This window comes from Emys orbicularis, chromosome 11 (assembly GCF_028017835.1).
Source record: "Emys orbicularis isolate rEmyOrb1 chromosome 11, rEmyOrb1.hap1, whole genome shotgun sequence".
NCBI classification, from domain to species: Eukaryota; Metazoa; Chordata; order Testudines; family Emydidae; genus Emys; species Emys orbicularis.
Genome location: NC_088693.1, coordinates 74,368,672 through 74,385,337, shown reverse-complemented (window position 1 = coordinate 74,385,337; position 16,666 = coordinate 74,368,672). Strand labels below are relative to the sequence as shown.

General features: G+C 43.1%; 1 protein-coding gene across 1 annotated transcript in view; it reads left to right on the top strand.

Moving 5' to 3' along the window:
* Positions 1 to 12,179, top strand: part of USP40 (ubiquitin specific peptidase 40) — a 76,843-nt gene extending 64,664 nt beyond the window's left edge. Inside the window, exons 27-32 of the mRNA XM_065412902.1 lie at positions 209 to 327; positions 795 to 860; positions 1,131 to 1,341; positions 4,053 to 4,148; positions 4,772 to 4,866; positions 10,989 to 12,179. Coding sequence (XP_065268974.1) covers positions 209 to 327; positions 795 to 860; positions 1,131 to 1,341; positions 4,053 to 4,148; positions 4,772 to 4,866; positions 10,989 to 11,097 — 696 coding nt within the window. The 3' untranslated portion in view covers positions 11,098 to 12,179. The remainder of the gene's footprint in view (positions 1 to 208; positions 328 to 794; positions 861 to 1,130; positions 1,342 to 4,052; positions 4,149 to 4,771; positions 4,867 to 10,988) is intronic.
* Positions 12,180 to 16,666: the final 4,487 nt, after the last annotated feature.

The window sequence follows — 16,666 nt, the reverse complement described above, 5'->3', positions numbered from 1 at the left end:
AGGAAATCCACCCCTTGTAGTCCTCACCGGACAGTAGTTAAGTGGACAACAGAGTAGAAGTAGATCTGTGTAAATTCATTCTCTGTATTTATAATTGCTTAAATACTGCACAGAGGATCAGTCAAATGGGTTACATTGTGTGGCATTACTACATCTTTGCAACTAGACTGGCAACTAAAATTACTGAAGAGATGTTTGGTTTTTTCAGGCCATGACCTTGCCCTTCTTCCAGGAGCTCAGTGTCCCATCACCCGAGTTTCTCAGAGCCTGGACATTGGAAAGTAAGCGCCCAGGCAAGCTTTTACGAAACAACCAGCAACAACTCAAGTAGGTTTCTAATTGAACACTCAACCTTCAGTCTGTTGCAACGCTACATGACTGGATTGTGAGATGGATTGGTGGAGAAATATACCAGTTCAGTCAATATTAACAGAAAACGCATTCCTGGTAATTTCAATGTTGTGAGTTGAGTAACTGTTATAAATTAGATGTTTTTCATCTGGAATATCATGTTTTTGTTTTAATTTTTTTAATCAGGCTAAGTTTATTGGTTATGCTAACTTTTTTTTTTTTTTTTTTTAGAATTTTTGAAATGCAGTATGCACCTTATTGGATTTTTTTTTTCTCTTGTTGCTTTCAAACAGGCTATGACTTTAGTTTTCCAACTCAACATAAGAGAGTTTTTCCAGCACTTTAAACTGTAACTTGTCAAATTATAACACATGATTTTTAAATATTAAAAAAACAAAACCAAGGTGTAATCTTAATAAAACTCATCTGTCTTTCTTTATTAGTGAATATAAACTGGGAGGCAGAACAGAAATCTGTATAGAGCCTTTACAGAAGGAAGAGAATCTGGGGTAAGTACTACAAATACCTATTAGTATTTTATTGATGTACATTACTAGATGAGACTTAATCTAGCAGTTCTTAACTTAAAACTTTCTGTCAAGGTTCCAGCCAGTGCTTTGTTCTAGGATACTTTATTTCAAACCCAGATTATTTTACTTCTTATTTCCCAGCAGAACTGTTCCTTAGAAGGAGAAGAATTGATCAGGAATGTGCATGGCTCCTGGAAGCTTGATTCACAAGAACTTTGTTACCCCTTATTTTATTTTTTCTGATCACAGCCCCAGTGACTTGCTGCTTCGGGTGCAGATGGGCATACCCGGGGAGAGGGATTACTACCACTCTGTGGATTTGGTGTGGGATATCTCCAAAGAATGCACAGCATGGGCACTGAGGCATAGACTTGCTGCTCACTATTCTCTCCCTGTGGAGAAAATCGAAATTGCAAAATACTTCCCTGAGAAGTTTGAGTGGATGACAATCTCCAGCTGGGTAAGATCTGAAATGACAGAGGAACTAATTTGGGACTGGAATGACAGATGCCAACGATTTTACTTTGTGCAGAGACTGTTAATAAAAAAGTAAAGTAGGAAAGTTTAAATACATTTGAACACACATTTCATTCAGTGTTATCCATCAGGTGGATTTGGGGCTGGTTATTCTTTAAGGGCCTGATCCAACTCTCACTGAAGTCAGTGGAAGGACAATGAGAGTTCAGTTGCATCCTAAGCCAGTAGAACTGGGGCGCCATTTAGGAGCCCCCACCCCATTTCATACCTGAGGTCTGCTCACAGCGCTCGCCCTAATCCCAGACGGAGCTCTTAACTGCAACATAGCTTGAGTGTGATATATATTATGAGTTCTGTGCTGCTCACAGCTTCCACTTTTGGGGCAGGGAGTTTGTCTATAAACAGAGGCAGGGTGATTAAGATAACAAAAGGTTTGTCATTAAATTAAATTAAGGATAGTTAGATGATCCTGAAAGCATTGCCAGGCTCCAGTTAAAAGAAAGGAAACAAAGGGAAGGAATAAATGATGAGAATGGAGAGAAGTAAACAGTGGTGTCCTCCAGGCATCTGTACTGGGACCAGTACTGTTCGACATATTCATAAATGATCTGGAAAAGGGGGTAAACAGTGAGGTGGCAAAATTTGCAGATGATACAAAATTACTCAAGATAGTTACTCAAGTCCAAAGCTGACTGCAAAGAGTTACAAAGGGATATCACAAAACTGGGTGACTGGGCAACCCAATGGCAAATGAAATTCATGTTAACAAATGCAAAGTTAATGCACATTGGAAAACATAATCCCAACTATACGTACAAAATGATGGGGTCTAAATTAGCTGTTTGAGAAAGAGATCTTGGAGTCATTGTGGATGATTCTCTGAAAACATCTGCTCAATGTGCAATGGCAATAAAAAAAAGCAAACAGAATGTAGGGAATCATTAGGAAAGGGATAGATAATAAGGCAGAAAATATCATATTGCTTCTATATAAATCCATGGTACATCCACATATTGAATACTGCAAGCAGATTTGGTCACTCCATCTCAAAAAAGATATATTGGAATTGGAAAAGGTACACAAATGGGCAACAGAAATTATTAGGGGTATGGAACGGCTTCCGTATGAGGAGAGATTAATAAAACTGAGACTTTTCAGCTTGGAAAAGAGATGATTAAGGGGGGATATGATAGAAGTCTATAAAATCATGACTGGTGTGGAGAAATTAATGTTATTTACCCCTTCACCTAACACGAGAACTAGGGGTCACCCTATGAAATTAATAGGCAGGAGATTTAACACAAAGAAAAGGAAGTATTCCTTCACAGTCAACATGTGAAATTTGTTGCCAGGGATGTTGTGAAGGCCAAAACTATAACAGTGTTCCAATAAGAACTAGATACGTTTATGAAGGAAAGGTCCATCAATGGCTATTAGCCAGGGTGGGCAGGGATGGTGTCCCTAGCCTCTGTTTGCCAGAAGCTGTGAGTGGGCGACAGGGGATGGATCACTCAATGATTGCCTGTTCCGTTCATTCATTCCCTCTGTAGCACCTGGTATTGACCGCTGTGGGAAGACAGGATACTGGGTTAGATGGATCTTTGGTCTGACCCAGTATGGCCATTCTAATGTTCTTATATATAACCTTATATATGCCCCCTGCTGTAACCCACTAGACCCCACTACCCTCCCAGAGCTGAGATAGAACCCAGGAGTCCTGACGGGGTCAGTCTCTCTCTGTAGAGTTAGTAACAAAATAAGAATATACATTAAAATTTTAAACCTAACCAGTGTCCCTTAAGTGACTTGCCAAAAGATGTCAGACCATGTTAGTATTAGAGCTGAGTGGGTTTAATAATTATTTAATTTTCTTTCTTTTAGATAGGAATTAGATACAGTGCTCCTGTCAGCTAATTGCTAAGTTATCTGTCAAAAACCTAGAGTTTTCAAGTGCCTAAGTAGCCCCTGGAATCACAGTTAAAGTATCCCCCCTCCCCTCCCCAATCTGAAATGGCACACCTGCAGTAGAACTTCCAAGTTCTGCAATGTTAATGAGGTAAAAGACCTTTGGGGTGGATGGAAGTGGCATTGATCACATGATGAAATGCTCCACTCAGCTTCTTTTACTGTACTTCAGAAATTGCTTATGTAGATTGAAAAGCTTTCTAAGGTTGCAGGCCAGAGATAAGTATAAAACCAGAAACCATTTTAATATGTGATTATATACCATAAATGCAGGTTTGAATTTTCATGTGTGCTTTTTTGTTTTTTCTTTTTGGGTTTTTTCTAATCCCATAGGTGCTGGAATGAGTTTACGGAAATAACACTGAGAGTTCTGCTGAAGTAAGCAGATCCTCTGATTAAGGACCATAGTTAACTGATTATAAATGTAGTATAATCTAGACCTCCTTTGTCGGAGGGATGTGGGAGATTTAAAGTATGTGTATGGAGAAGAGGAAGGATAAGTGGGAAATCTCAGGGTGAATGAGGGTAAGGGGCCTACGTGGAGGAAAACTTGTTGACATAGGTGCATGTGCAATTCTAAGAATAAATAAGACTCTTCAGTTGCTGAAGAGCAGCTGCCCACAGGAGTTTTATACCTTAGAAGGTGAAACCAACAAAAATCAGTTTAAGAATCTCTGAAATCTCTAGGCTTAGGACATGTGAACACTTTGATACTTTGGCTTTATTCAGACCCAGCAAATTTCAAAGAGGAAACGGAAGAAAAAACAGGAGAGTTTGCAGTCAGCACCCTTTCACCTGAAAGATGGAGACATTATCGGTGTAAAGGTAAACTTAAGAATTAACACAGTTGTGAAAATAGCTGGGATTTAACAGCCAGTCGTATTAGTGAACAAGCACTTAGTTTCAACAGTAATAATATCCACTGTGTCCTGATTTCTGCCTCATTCTTCTGTATCCCTTTGCATGGGTATGACAGTGACTGCATATAAACATCTGTCACCACTTTGTGTGAAAGTGGGGACAGGGCACTGTTCCTGTTGCTGCCTCTCCCGATGCTCTTTACCAGCCTAATGGAAGAGTGCGGAGGGTACTGTGGGGATCCCACCACTCTGTATTATTTCAGATTCAGTAACCCAGGTGTTTTGGTCCAAAGATTGTAAGTTTTAAAAATACACCTCTACCCCGATATAACGCTGTCCTCAGGAGCCAAAAAATGTTACCACATTATAGGTGAAACCGCGTTATATCGAACTTGCTTTGATCCGCCGGAGTGTGCAGCCCCGCCCCCCTGTAGCGCTGCTTTACCGCATTATATCCGAATTCGTGTTATATCGGGGTATAGGTGTATGTTCAGCCAAATGAATTGTATTAAACTACTAAGAGGCTGATGTAATATATTATGAGAACTAAAACAATAAACTAATGCACTCAATACTTTCTGGCAACAGAATCTCCTACTTGAGGATGGTAAGGACTTCAGTACTGTGAGAGATGATATTGGAAAGGAGACACAGAGGCAGCTTGCAATGGAAAAAAAGAAAAGGTATTTATTACAGTATTTTTGTGTTCTCAGATATGTAAAGGGTTTACCAGGTTTCACAGATTTTTAGTGCTGTGATACTTTGAGGCAGAAGATGTAACTAAGGATAGTCAACGCCCAGTAACAGTTTTCAGTCCTGACAGTACCAAAGGAGGTGCACCGAATAAAAGTAATTCAAAAACTTACTGTTTTTAATACTATTTCTGTACCATGAACCCATTCAACTTATGGGGCTCAGTTCTTCTTCGAGTGATGGTCCCTATTGTATTCCACTGCGGGTAATGGGCATATGCCCAGAGCTTTTCAAAGAAGTAGTGTCTGTTGGTCCGTGCAAGCGCCCCTGCATTGCCCCGTGGATTCGTCCAAGGCGATAAAGGGCAGGGTGAACTGACTGCATCTTTAGTTCCTTTTCACCACCGCATGGTCCAAGTCGGAGCTTCAGTTCTCTTCTCATCCTTGGTGACACATTTTCCAAACTTTTCTCAAAAAAACCTGACTCTATTCTTTATTCAGGATTTTGTTGTTTTATATAGTAGTTTTCTTGTTTTTGAAAGTCCTGCAAGTCTCCGGACTCAGGACATCGCCTTAGTGGTTCCCCGCCAAAAAATCCCCTGCCTCCAGCAAACCTGCCTCTGGGTACTGGAGCATGACAAAGAGGCCAGGATTCCTGCCCTTGTTTGTTCTCCCTCAACGACAAAAAACAGTGCTGTCTTTAGTGCTTGGGGGAAGCCCACACTATGTCCAGGTATAGCATCTCTTTCTCTCCTTCCCTGCCCATACAAGGGAAGGCAGAGCCCTCCACTTTAAGAAGTACCTCCTGGAGGTCACCATGGGGCCACAGTCAGACCCTGGCCGGGGAACCCCCTCTCCCCCCCCATACATCGCCCTGATCACTCCCAAGAGCACACCACCTGCCACGGAACCCCAGACTGGCTCCACCAGTGCTATGCACCCACGCCAGAGCCTAGCCATGAATCACAGAAGCACACGCATAAACATGGCAGTAGCTCTTCCTCCAGGGCTAAGAAAGATGCTCTGCTATCCATGAGCTCTGGCCAAGGAGGGGTAGGGGTAAGACCCACAAGAGTGACAAAAGCCTGCATTGCTTGCCAGATCCGCCAGTCCTGGTTACGGACCAGCACACCCAGGCACCAGCTCCACCGGCGTCCAGTGAATGCCTGTCTCGGAACCAGTGAATCTTACTGGCCTTGGTTCCGTCCATCGATCAGGTGGTGTTGACTCCAGGGAGACTCGCAACCACTCCCGGGCCTCATGAACTGTTGACAATGGGAGAGACGTACTCTCTGCGTGCCCAGTACTCTCACCTCCTAAAAGCCCATCTCCATATCCAATATTCCACGTTTTGGCCGTGTTCATACGACACTCTTGGGTCCGTCAGTACCACCATTGATGCAGGACTCCAATTCCTCCTCGGAGTCTGAGGGCCCGGAGATTACATATGGCCCACCGCTTCCGTTCTGAAGACATGACTATCAGAAGGTCCCATGGCACCATGGCAATACCCTCCCTTACCTTAACCCAGGAGCCACTGGTATCTCTGGACTATACTGCTGTAACAATATGGCCAGAATCAACCAGGCTGGCCATATTGGAGCTCATGGCCCTAATATTTACCTTCAGAACTGTCCTGTTCAATACGGGAGGACTCTCCTGTATCACCAACCTGTCCTTTGCCAAGTAGATGCTCAGAACCAGGATTAGATGATACCCCGATTAGCCCACACAGGCAGATCCAGAGGAATGTCCCTCAATATCGCTGGATGAGACTATCAATCTCCTCCTCTCCCCCAGACAACTACCATCAATTTCAAGAGCCTGCTACATAGGATAGCTCATGCCCTCAAAATACCATGGGAAGAGATGCAGAACAAGCAGTGCCACCTATTAGACATTTTGCATTCTTCGATACTGGCCAGAGTGGCCCTACTGATCAATGAGGACATTCTGCAACCTGCACGCACTGTGTGGCAGACCCTGGCCATGTTTGCCCCCAACCATGAAAGGCACGGACATCCAAGGAGTCAGAGTTCCTGTTCTCTCTTCCTCCGCCCAACTCCCTGGTGAATCAGGCTGCTAAGCAGCTTGGTAAACAACAGCACCCACGCTCCACCCCAACTGACCAAGAGGGCAAGAGGCTGGACCGTCTCCTCAGCCTCCAGTTCCAGATCTCGAACCATCTGGTGCTAATGGTCATATACGACTCCTTACACTATGGACAGATGGCAAAATTCACAGATAAGCTACCTCAATGGGATCATTTTGAATTCCAAGCTAGTCTAGAGGAAGGCAAGTTGGTCGTTAAGGCCATACTTCAGGCTGCAGTTGATTCAGCAGACACATCTTAGTGCGTTTTGGCAACTGGAATAGTCATGAGTAAGGCTAAGATTTAGTCTGGGGTATTTTTGGTAAAAGTCATGGACAGGTCACGGGCAATAAATAAAAATTAATGGCCTGTGACGTGTCCATGACTTTTTTACCAAAAATACCCCTGACTAAATCTCTACTTCTGGGGCCCTGCTGGGTTGGGAGCCCTGCTCCAGTGCAGGGGGTTGACTGCCCCCTGGCCGCTGCTTCTGGGGACCGCTCTCCGGATGGTCTCCGGGAGCCGCTGGGGCCAGCTGCTCGGATGGCCCTGAAGTCAGCCGCACCAGCCGCTGCAGAAGACATGGAGGTCACGGAAAGTCACAGAATCTGTGACTTCTGCGACCTCTGTGAAATAATTGCAGCCGTAGTCATGAGGAGGGAATCCTGTTTACACTCCTCAGGTGGGCTTCAGCAGGGGCAGGGGGGCAGAGGGGCCGGGCCTCAGGTTGAAGGGGCGGGCAGGGCCAGGGACTAGCTTCCCCGAGCCCGCGGTTCACCTACCGCCCATGCTGTTTTGAGATATCACTGCCTCACGAGTCTTCACAAAGCTTTTCTCTATGGTAGCGGGTCACCTCCAGTAACAAGGAATCCTTGTCCTCCTGTACCTAGATGACTGGCTGCTGGTGTCACGGTCCAGAAAAGAAGCTCGGGAATTGATATCCCAACTTATTTACTCTCCCCTAAGAATCATAGAATCATAGAATATCAGGGTTGGAAGGGACCTCAGGAGGTCATCTAGTCCAACCCCCTGCTCAAAGCAGGACCAATCCCCAGACAGATTTTTGTCCCAGATCCCTAAATGGCCCCCTCAAGGATTGAACTCACAACCCTGGGTTTAGCAGGCCAATGCTCAAACCACTGAGCTATCCCTCCCCCCGAGAGGGAATGAGCATCAGTGTAGTAAAATCAACTTTGCGCTCTATACAATTCCTAGAATTCATAGGAGCATGCATCAGTGCGGCCTCCGCACACACCTATCTGCCAAAAGACAGGTTCCAGCACTTACTGGATCTGATCATCTTTGGTGACGTCAGTCCCTCGGTCTCAGCCAGAACTTGCCTTTCCCTCCTCGCTCACATTGCAGCGTGCATGTATGTCACACCCTTTGCTCATCTACACCTCTGCTATCTACAACTCTGGCTACAATCTGCTCCCCCATGTGCCCATCCATGGGCACCCCTCTCACCATTCCACTGGAAGTCATCTCTTCCCTTTAATGGTGGACAAACCCTTCCTCCCTTCTTCACCGAGTGTTACAATTATAACGGATGCATCACTCGAGGGCTGGGGAACCCAATGAGACATTGCATGACACAAGGCACTTAGATTGCCGAAGAAGCCAGGATGCACATCAACATCCTCAAACTACGAGCAGCATGCAAGGCATGCCACACGTTCTTAACAGCTGTCTGTTCTTATCATGTCCTGGCCATGTCGGACAACACCACTGCAGTTTACTACATAAACAAGCAAGGTGGCACACGGTCCCCAGCACTGTATGCGGAAGCTGTACGCCTCTGGAAATGGTGCATATCATAGCCTATACTCGTGGCCACAGCCTACCTTGTGGGAACCCAGAATGTGATTGCCAATACCCTCAGCAGAAACTTTGCAACTGACCACAAATGGGTGCTGCACAACACAGTAGTCATGGATGTTTTCGGCTGCTGGGGAACTCTGACCAGAGTCTCTTTGCATCTCACACCAACACCAATTGCATCCAATGCTGCTCCAGGGGAGGTCTCGGTACCCACTTGTAGGAGGAACACACTGATGGTTGACTAGTTGGACTGGAACAACGGTCTTCCCTCCACTGCCACTCCTACTACTCATTTTTTGCCAACTCAGATGGGAGAGGGTGACGGTCATCCTGCTTGCCCCATATTGGCCTTGCCAGTTCTGGTTCCCTCTTCTTCTCTGTATGTCAAAACATCCCGCGCTCCCACTACCAGTGTTCCCCAAGTTAGTTATGCAACACAGTGGCAAACTCAGACACTCCGATCCAAGGGCACTTCACCTGACAGCTTGTTTTTTGGATGGACGCCTCTGCTAGCACAGGACTGCTTGCCAACTGTCTGTGATATTCTCTCCAATAGCAGAAAGGATCGCCTTGTGGAGTCCTATCAGGCCAAGTGGGCTCATTTCATTGCCTGGGCCCAACATAGAGGTCGTACCCTGAAGCCGTGGGCATCCCTGTGCTATTAGACTATCTTCTGTCTCTAAAGGCCTCGGGGCTTGCCCTCAGCTCCATCAGAGTGCACGTAGCAATCATTAGTGTCTTCCAGTCTCTTGTGGAAGGGCATTCCATCTTCACCCACCCCTTGATTGCCTGATTCTGGAAGGGCCTTGTATGCAAATACCCATCCATCCAGACTTGCTCCTCAGTGCAATCTCAACCTGGTCCTCCCCTCATTAAAGAACCCCCACCCCCTTTCGAACCTCTGGCCTCTGCTTTCTTTCTCTTCTCTCTAAGAAAGTAGCTTTCCTAGTTGCAATTACTTCTGCAAGGAGGGTTGGTGAACTGGGGGCTATGATGGCAGATCCCCCTTTCACCACATTCCATAAAGACAAGGTCTCCTTATGCACCTACATCCCAAGTTTCTGCCAAAGGTGGTTTCCTGCTTCCACCTCAACCAACCCATACACCTACCCACTTTCTTTCCCAAACTGCACACCTCAGATGAGGAATGGCGGCTTCATTCCCTCAACGTCTGTAAGGCCCTGGCCTTTTACCTACAAAGGACAAAACCATTCTGGAAGTCTCCCAGACTGTTTGTTGCCGGAGCAGAGAGAACTAAAGGGCAGGCCATCTCCATCCAGAGAACCTTGAAGTGGGTCTCAGGATGCATTACACTCTATCAACTATCAGGATGGTCCCCACCGGGTGGATCTGGGCCCATTCCACAAGAGCACAGGCATCATCTACGGCTGCGCTTCATGACGTACCCCTTGTGGACCTATGTAGGCAACCAGGTGGAGTTCGGTACACACCTTTTCTTCTCATTATGCTCTAGTGCATGATTCTGCAATGGACACCTTGTTCAGTGCAGCGGTCTTCCACTTCGCAGTTCCATCCTCTTCCTGGGACCCTCCTCGAAACTAGGGTTAATCACCCTCAGTGGAATACAATAGAGGCCATCACTTGAAGAAGAAGGGGAGGTTTCTTACCTGTAACTGGAGGTTATTCAAGATGTGTGGCCCCTATCTGTATTCCAATCCCATCCTCCTTCGCCTCTGCTGTGAATATGGTAGGTGGAGAAGGAACGAAAGATGTGGCCGGCCTACCCCATCCTTTATCGCCTCGGGTGAAATCACGAGGCAGTGCAGGGGTGCGTGCACAGAACAGACACTACCACTTTTGAAAAGATCCATTTCCGGTGCATGGCACATGTGCATTCCCTCAGTGGAATACAGATAGGGACCACACATCTCGACGAATCTCCAGTTACATGTAAGTAACCTTCCCTTCTCCCCTAGCTTGCATTTTGTGTGACCATTCTGATTTTGTAGCATGTTACACCCTCTCTGCACAGGTTGACCTCCCAAGATACAGAGCAGTGGAAAATCAGCCCTTTGGTCACCTGGGGCACACTTAAATACACAATTAGCAAGTGTGGGAGTGCAATGTCATCTTTGCCAAAGTAATAATCAGGTTCCAAATTGATTTACAGCTTCCTAGAAGTACACTGATATTAATTATTAAGCTGTAGTGCTAATATCACTGTCTGATTTTCTTATAGCCGACAAGCGCAGCGTTTACAGAACGATGTTTTCTCTGAGGGAAAGGTGGCTACTAAGCATCGTAAACCAGAAGTGGCTCTTTCCATCAATGTGGGAATCTTCAGATAGCATTGGACAGGTGACTTGCTGAGTGACTCTTGCCAATGATGTACTGAATTAGAATGGAGTACCTCAACTGGACCGGCAGAGGGATGGTCTTCTCAGAAATGTCCTCCTGACTCTCTGCTGAGACAACTGGCTGTAGGATTCAGGACAGCTCTGGATTTCCTGTAATCTATATTGGTGAAGTGCTTTAGCATTCCTTTATCAATGTGGAACTTACTCTCAGGCTAGATAAATGCACTTTATCAATGAGAAAATGGATTACTATAGTACATAATCTTTCAGTGACTATTTTGTAATAATCATATATGTATTTTTATCTGACATTGCTATCCTATACCATCACTACAAAGCTATTTTTTCATGCAGGCATGTAACTTCTAAAAGGAATTGTTTGACTCTTTTGACTTCTGAAATTATTAGATCTTAGGTTTTGTTCACATGCCTGGTTGATAAATCTGAGCTTTATAATAGTTTAAATCAAAATTGGGTTCATGCTCCCGCCCCCTCTCTCTGCATCCATTTTGTTGATATATTTTTTTTCTGCAGCACTGGTAATTCCAGCCCAACAGGAAACTGTTTGCAGCCCAACAGCAAACTAATAGTTTTCCATCTGAGCCCTGCAGAGGTGACTGATTTAAACAGTGTGTGTGACATTTCAGTACTTGCCTCTTCTGTTATGTTAAATCTTTCCATTGTGCAACAAGTCCAAACTCTACTCCTTGCCATATAATGAAGCTCTCTCTGTTAATCAGGAACATGAGCAGAAACTGATTTCAGCATTTCCTTAATCTCCGGAACAAATACACTAAACTGGCCAAAGTAAGGAGCAAATGTGTTCAAAACCTAAAAAGGTCTGGAGAGCTGCGTCTGTAAATTAGAAATATATTGTCACTGTGCTGTTTTTCTTCTCTAGATGCCTCCTTTTTCATTATACACTAAGTTATTAAAAAGTTTAGGAGAGAAGGAGAGTGTTTGATGGAATACTGAACTTTTTTTTACTCAGGAAAAGGTTATTGTGTTTATTTTAAGGTAATCAAATTAAATGGACTTTTGTAATTTTGCTTGACTGACTTGATAGCCCTCAATAGGTTAAAAGAAAAAAAAAAAGGGCAGAAAAATGTTTCTCCTCTGGGTGTTGTACAGCTGGTTGTACATCCCCAATAATAAAAGGGGTATGTATAACCGAAACAGAATACATGGTTGCTTCTAATACCAGCTAAACACTGTGCTGTCCAAGGCTGTTCTGGATTATGGTAAATAAAACATTTACTGTATTATTGTAAGACTAGTTCTTGCTCGATGATGAAACGACATCTTTCTACCAATGTGTGTGGTAACTGGGATCATTACAATTAATAAATTAATTCTCAGTATCTTTCTGTAAAATATTTTTCAGTGCTTACAATTACTAAACTCTTTTTTATATGTTCCCTTATAATACATGCATCATAATTTCATTTGCAGTCAGGTTCAGTGGTTTCTTCAGAAAGAGTATTGGTGTTAATACATTGAATTAACCAAACACCGGAGCATATATCGTTTGTAATAAACTGTACTTTTTTAACATGTATTAGATGATAGGATGAGAATGGGATATATATAAATTAAAAATAACCACATATCCTTAACTGAGCTACAATTAAGTGTTCATCACATGCTTCAAGTTTGCCTTTCTCTGTTAGAAGGCTGAGAAAACTAATGATCTGATCAGATACACTACAAAACCTTGCAGTCATGGCTGGAAAAACCCCTGTAAAACTATTAAAAGGAAGTGTTCTAACACAAATTCTGAAAAAGAAAGTGAAATGTTTTCATTATAATTCAACTACTGCTGCCAAAGTGACTGGATACAGTACCTGTATTGATTTAGAGTATGTTACTAAATCTTGTATCATTTATTTTGTAAGTGTAGTAGTCTTAGTAGTAGAAGACCTCATTATGGTGACTATTAAAACTTTGGGAGAGAAGTGGGAAGATCCTGCTATTAAGGTGAGCAGAATTCTACTGTTTTGGACAGAGCTTCAGAGTGACTGAGTCCCCCGCCTTCAGGCTCTGATTCAGCAAAAAATTTCAGCATATGCTTAACTTTCAGCATGTGAACAGTCCTGACTCACTGTGGCTGCATATGTGCTTCAAATTAAGTAGGTGCTTAGGTCCTTTCTTGAATTGGGGCTTTAGTCGGGAGGTAAGGGGATATTTTAATCTCTAATTATTTGGTTCTACTCTTTATTTGAGCCAAGTGCAGTTGAATTATGTAATGCTATATTTATGGAAGGATTCTCTTGAAAGACTTGACAGAGGCCAGCAAAGTTGTCTCTCCCTCAAACTGACCTTGTTTTGCACAGCCTTTTTCCATTTTACATACATTTTGTTAAGCCACACATTTTTCAGAAGACACTTCACATAATGAGTACCAAGATAAAAATTTGGTAAATAAGGAAAGAATTTGTGTGCTTGCAAGCTATTTCATTACATTACATTTAATTTGCTGACTTTTTTATTATTCTGTTCCTATGTTGGAAAGTTCTACTATCCCTTCTCCTTTCCATCTTCCTTTAATAAGTGAAGCTTATACTTTTCAAAGACATGAAGCTCAGAGAAATTTAGATATAGATTAAGTACTTAAGTGGGTATTGTAGTATGTGCCTTTATTGAAGTGTAGTGTAGCAATGACTGCACTGAACCAATATTGAGTTATTGTTGGCTTGAAAGACTTTAAGAAAAGTCATTGAGGATCAGTCCACAATGAGGATTTTTGTTAAAGGGAAAAATACGTTTTTAAAATTGAGTTTCATGATTCCACAATTTGTCACAGTTATGTTCCAATGTGAGGAGAAGCTTTGCTCTTTATTATCCAAGTCTGCTTCAGAAACTGAATAAAGAATTGTTTATATATGTATATAACAAATGTTTCACTCATGCTCTCTTTGTAACATATACATTTTAGATTGGTTACTAACTAATGAACATGGAGAAGGAATAAATGAATGGCTATCCAAAATGTCTGAAACACTGAGCTCCTATTTTAAAATTTATTTTCAACAAGTAAAATAAATAGCTTGGATGAATAGGAGGTGAGATTCTGTGAAAAGAACTATTGATTTTGCTAGTTTTCCTAATGCTCTAAGATGTATAGTATCTAGGCCTGGCTATTTTATATTCATCCCAATTTTCAAACAGACTTACTTCCTAGTATAACAGTCTGATCCATACCGGCAGACCTGGGTGGCGCTCCATTGGCGTCTCTCCACTGAGTATTCCTAGGCACGTTCCATTGCATGATTGAAGCTTTGTGTGTACTGATAACTGAAACTGTTAGATTTTTCCCCATCTTCAAAAAAGACTGCTAACTTGTGGCCCCATAAATCTAACTTCCCTGGTATATTTATGTTAATTTGTTCAGTCTCTCTTTCAAAAGAAATATCACAAACCTTCTGGAGGTCAGTGAACCCGTGAACAATAAAAAAAAAAAATTAGGCTTTTTAAAGAATCAGTTTTAATCTTTTATCTGCCTGATCTCAGTACAGCCCTGACGAGACTGCTTCTGGAGTATTGTATTCAGCTCTGGACACCTCATTATGGGAAAAACGTTGGTTTTTCTTAAAACTTCCTACAGTTTGCCTAAGTGATTAGGGAGCTGGTAGAACTCGCTTGTTAAATAACTAGCTTTCTGAGCTCTAATTATTTCTAAGTGACGACCGAAAAGACATTAGATTCTACACATATCTGAAGGAGGTAAACTCCAAGAGGGGAGAGGAACTAGGGTAGCACAGGAACAAATGTGTGGCAACATTGAGAGAACAAATTCGGGCTCGATTCAGAAGAAACTTCTTGACACTATAGACAATGTGGCAGTGAAGTCCTGAATAGGGGGTGGATGGATTTTAGAACAGGGATTGAATGGGTTTGGCTTCCAGTGGGCTCGGTGAGCCAGTAATTTTTGGAGGCTGCCATCATAATACTCCCCTCCTGCAAACTTCCCCTCCCCCCCCCCCCCCCGAGCCTCTAGGCTTTCAATTAAAATTTGTTCCAGTCTTTATTGTAGCAAATACACAGTTCACAATCTGAAGATTCTTTAACATAGTGGTGTCTGCCTGAGTCTGCAGACAGCCATAAAGAAGCTCAGAGATGTAAACTGCTCCCATTTACCTCCAGTGGAGAGTTGATGCTGAACTAGAACACTAACGGGATAACATTCACTTTCCCTCCTGATCAAAGCAGGCAAGAAAGAAGGATGGCAATCCACCATCAGAATACACATGAAAGAAAAGGAATAATGATAACGATTCGTATGAAGTTTTGCAGCACACAAAGTGGTATCTTGTTCTGGTATCTCTTGGGTGAAGCTTTGTGGGTTGAGCTTATGCAAACCACTACTTTTTTCCCCCTGCATTTGACCCATGGATTAGGTAACTTTAATTTCATGTTACCTAATCAGTGGATCCAGTGCAGAAAAAAGTAGTGGTACTCACGAGCTCCACCCACAAACAGAGCTCCACCCAAGAGTGTTCCATCTTTTTCTGTGTTCCTTTCTTAAGGAGTTCTGACCATCTCAGAAAGGAAGAGTTGCTGGGAAGACAACCTCATGCTCTCATCACTAGCAAATCTATAAACCTTTACACCATATAGCTCTTGTTGTAAGTTTTAACTGACCCCCTCAAAAAACCTGATTTTGGTGATCATTAGGGGTTAAATACCTGGTTTTGCTAAAATTCCCTTTCTGATCGTCTAGGAGAATTTATATCAAGTGAGAATAAAAATTGGCCTCCAGCCATCATGCTTGCTTCATCACTGACACAGAAAAAAGTTTGTTTGAAATAAGTGAACATTGGTTATTCCACTGATTAACCATTTTCTATCTGCTTTTATTCTGCTACAGTAGCCAAATCTTGGCCATTCTTTCTCCCAGCTGTTGTGAAGTTCCAACCCTTCCTATCTATACTTGCAGCTAGATGTGACATCTGTGCCCTGATCATCTCCTGTCTTCCTCCGAGCTGAAATCATCTTCCTTACCCATCAATCTGACTGTTATCCACCTCTTTGAACCCTCCACTGCATGGAGGTAACATCTTCTCCTTTCCCTCTATAACTCCACCTCCATCTTTGTATTCAACCTATAATCTGAGTGTTGCTCTTGACCCCCCCCCACTCCTCCAGCAATTATGCCATCTTTGATGTCCTCTTCTGCAACTATCTCCAGGTGGTTTTCCCCCATTGGCAGCCATACATGGCCCACACAGCCTCCACCCTTTTGTCTTCCAATCCCTCCTTAATTCACTTCCTCCGTGATACCCCAAGGACGTGTCAGTGGTCACAGGATGTAACGAAGTGTGTTAAATGCATTTGTAAAAAAAAAAAAAAAAAACTAAACATGGCTAGTCTAAGCCAGCAAGTTACCATATGATTGTGCTGCTGAAATGTTGACCTTCCTTATCGAAGTTTACACTCACTCATCACATTGCATCTAAATGTAGATTGTCAACTCTTCAGCACAGGGGCACCATCTCTGTTTGTGTGGATACTGTAAAAAATACTTGAATTAAACCTAGATCTTTATTCTCATCCCACAGCT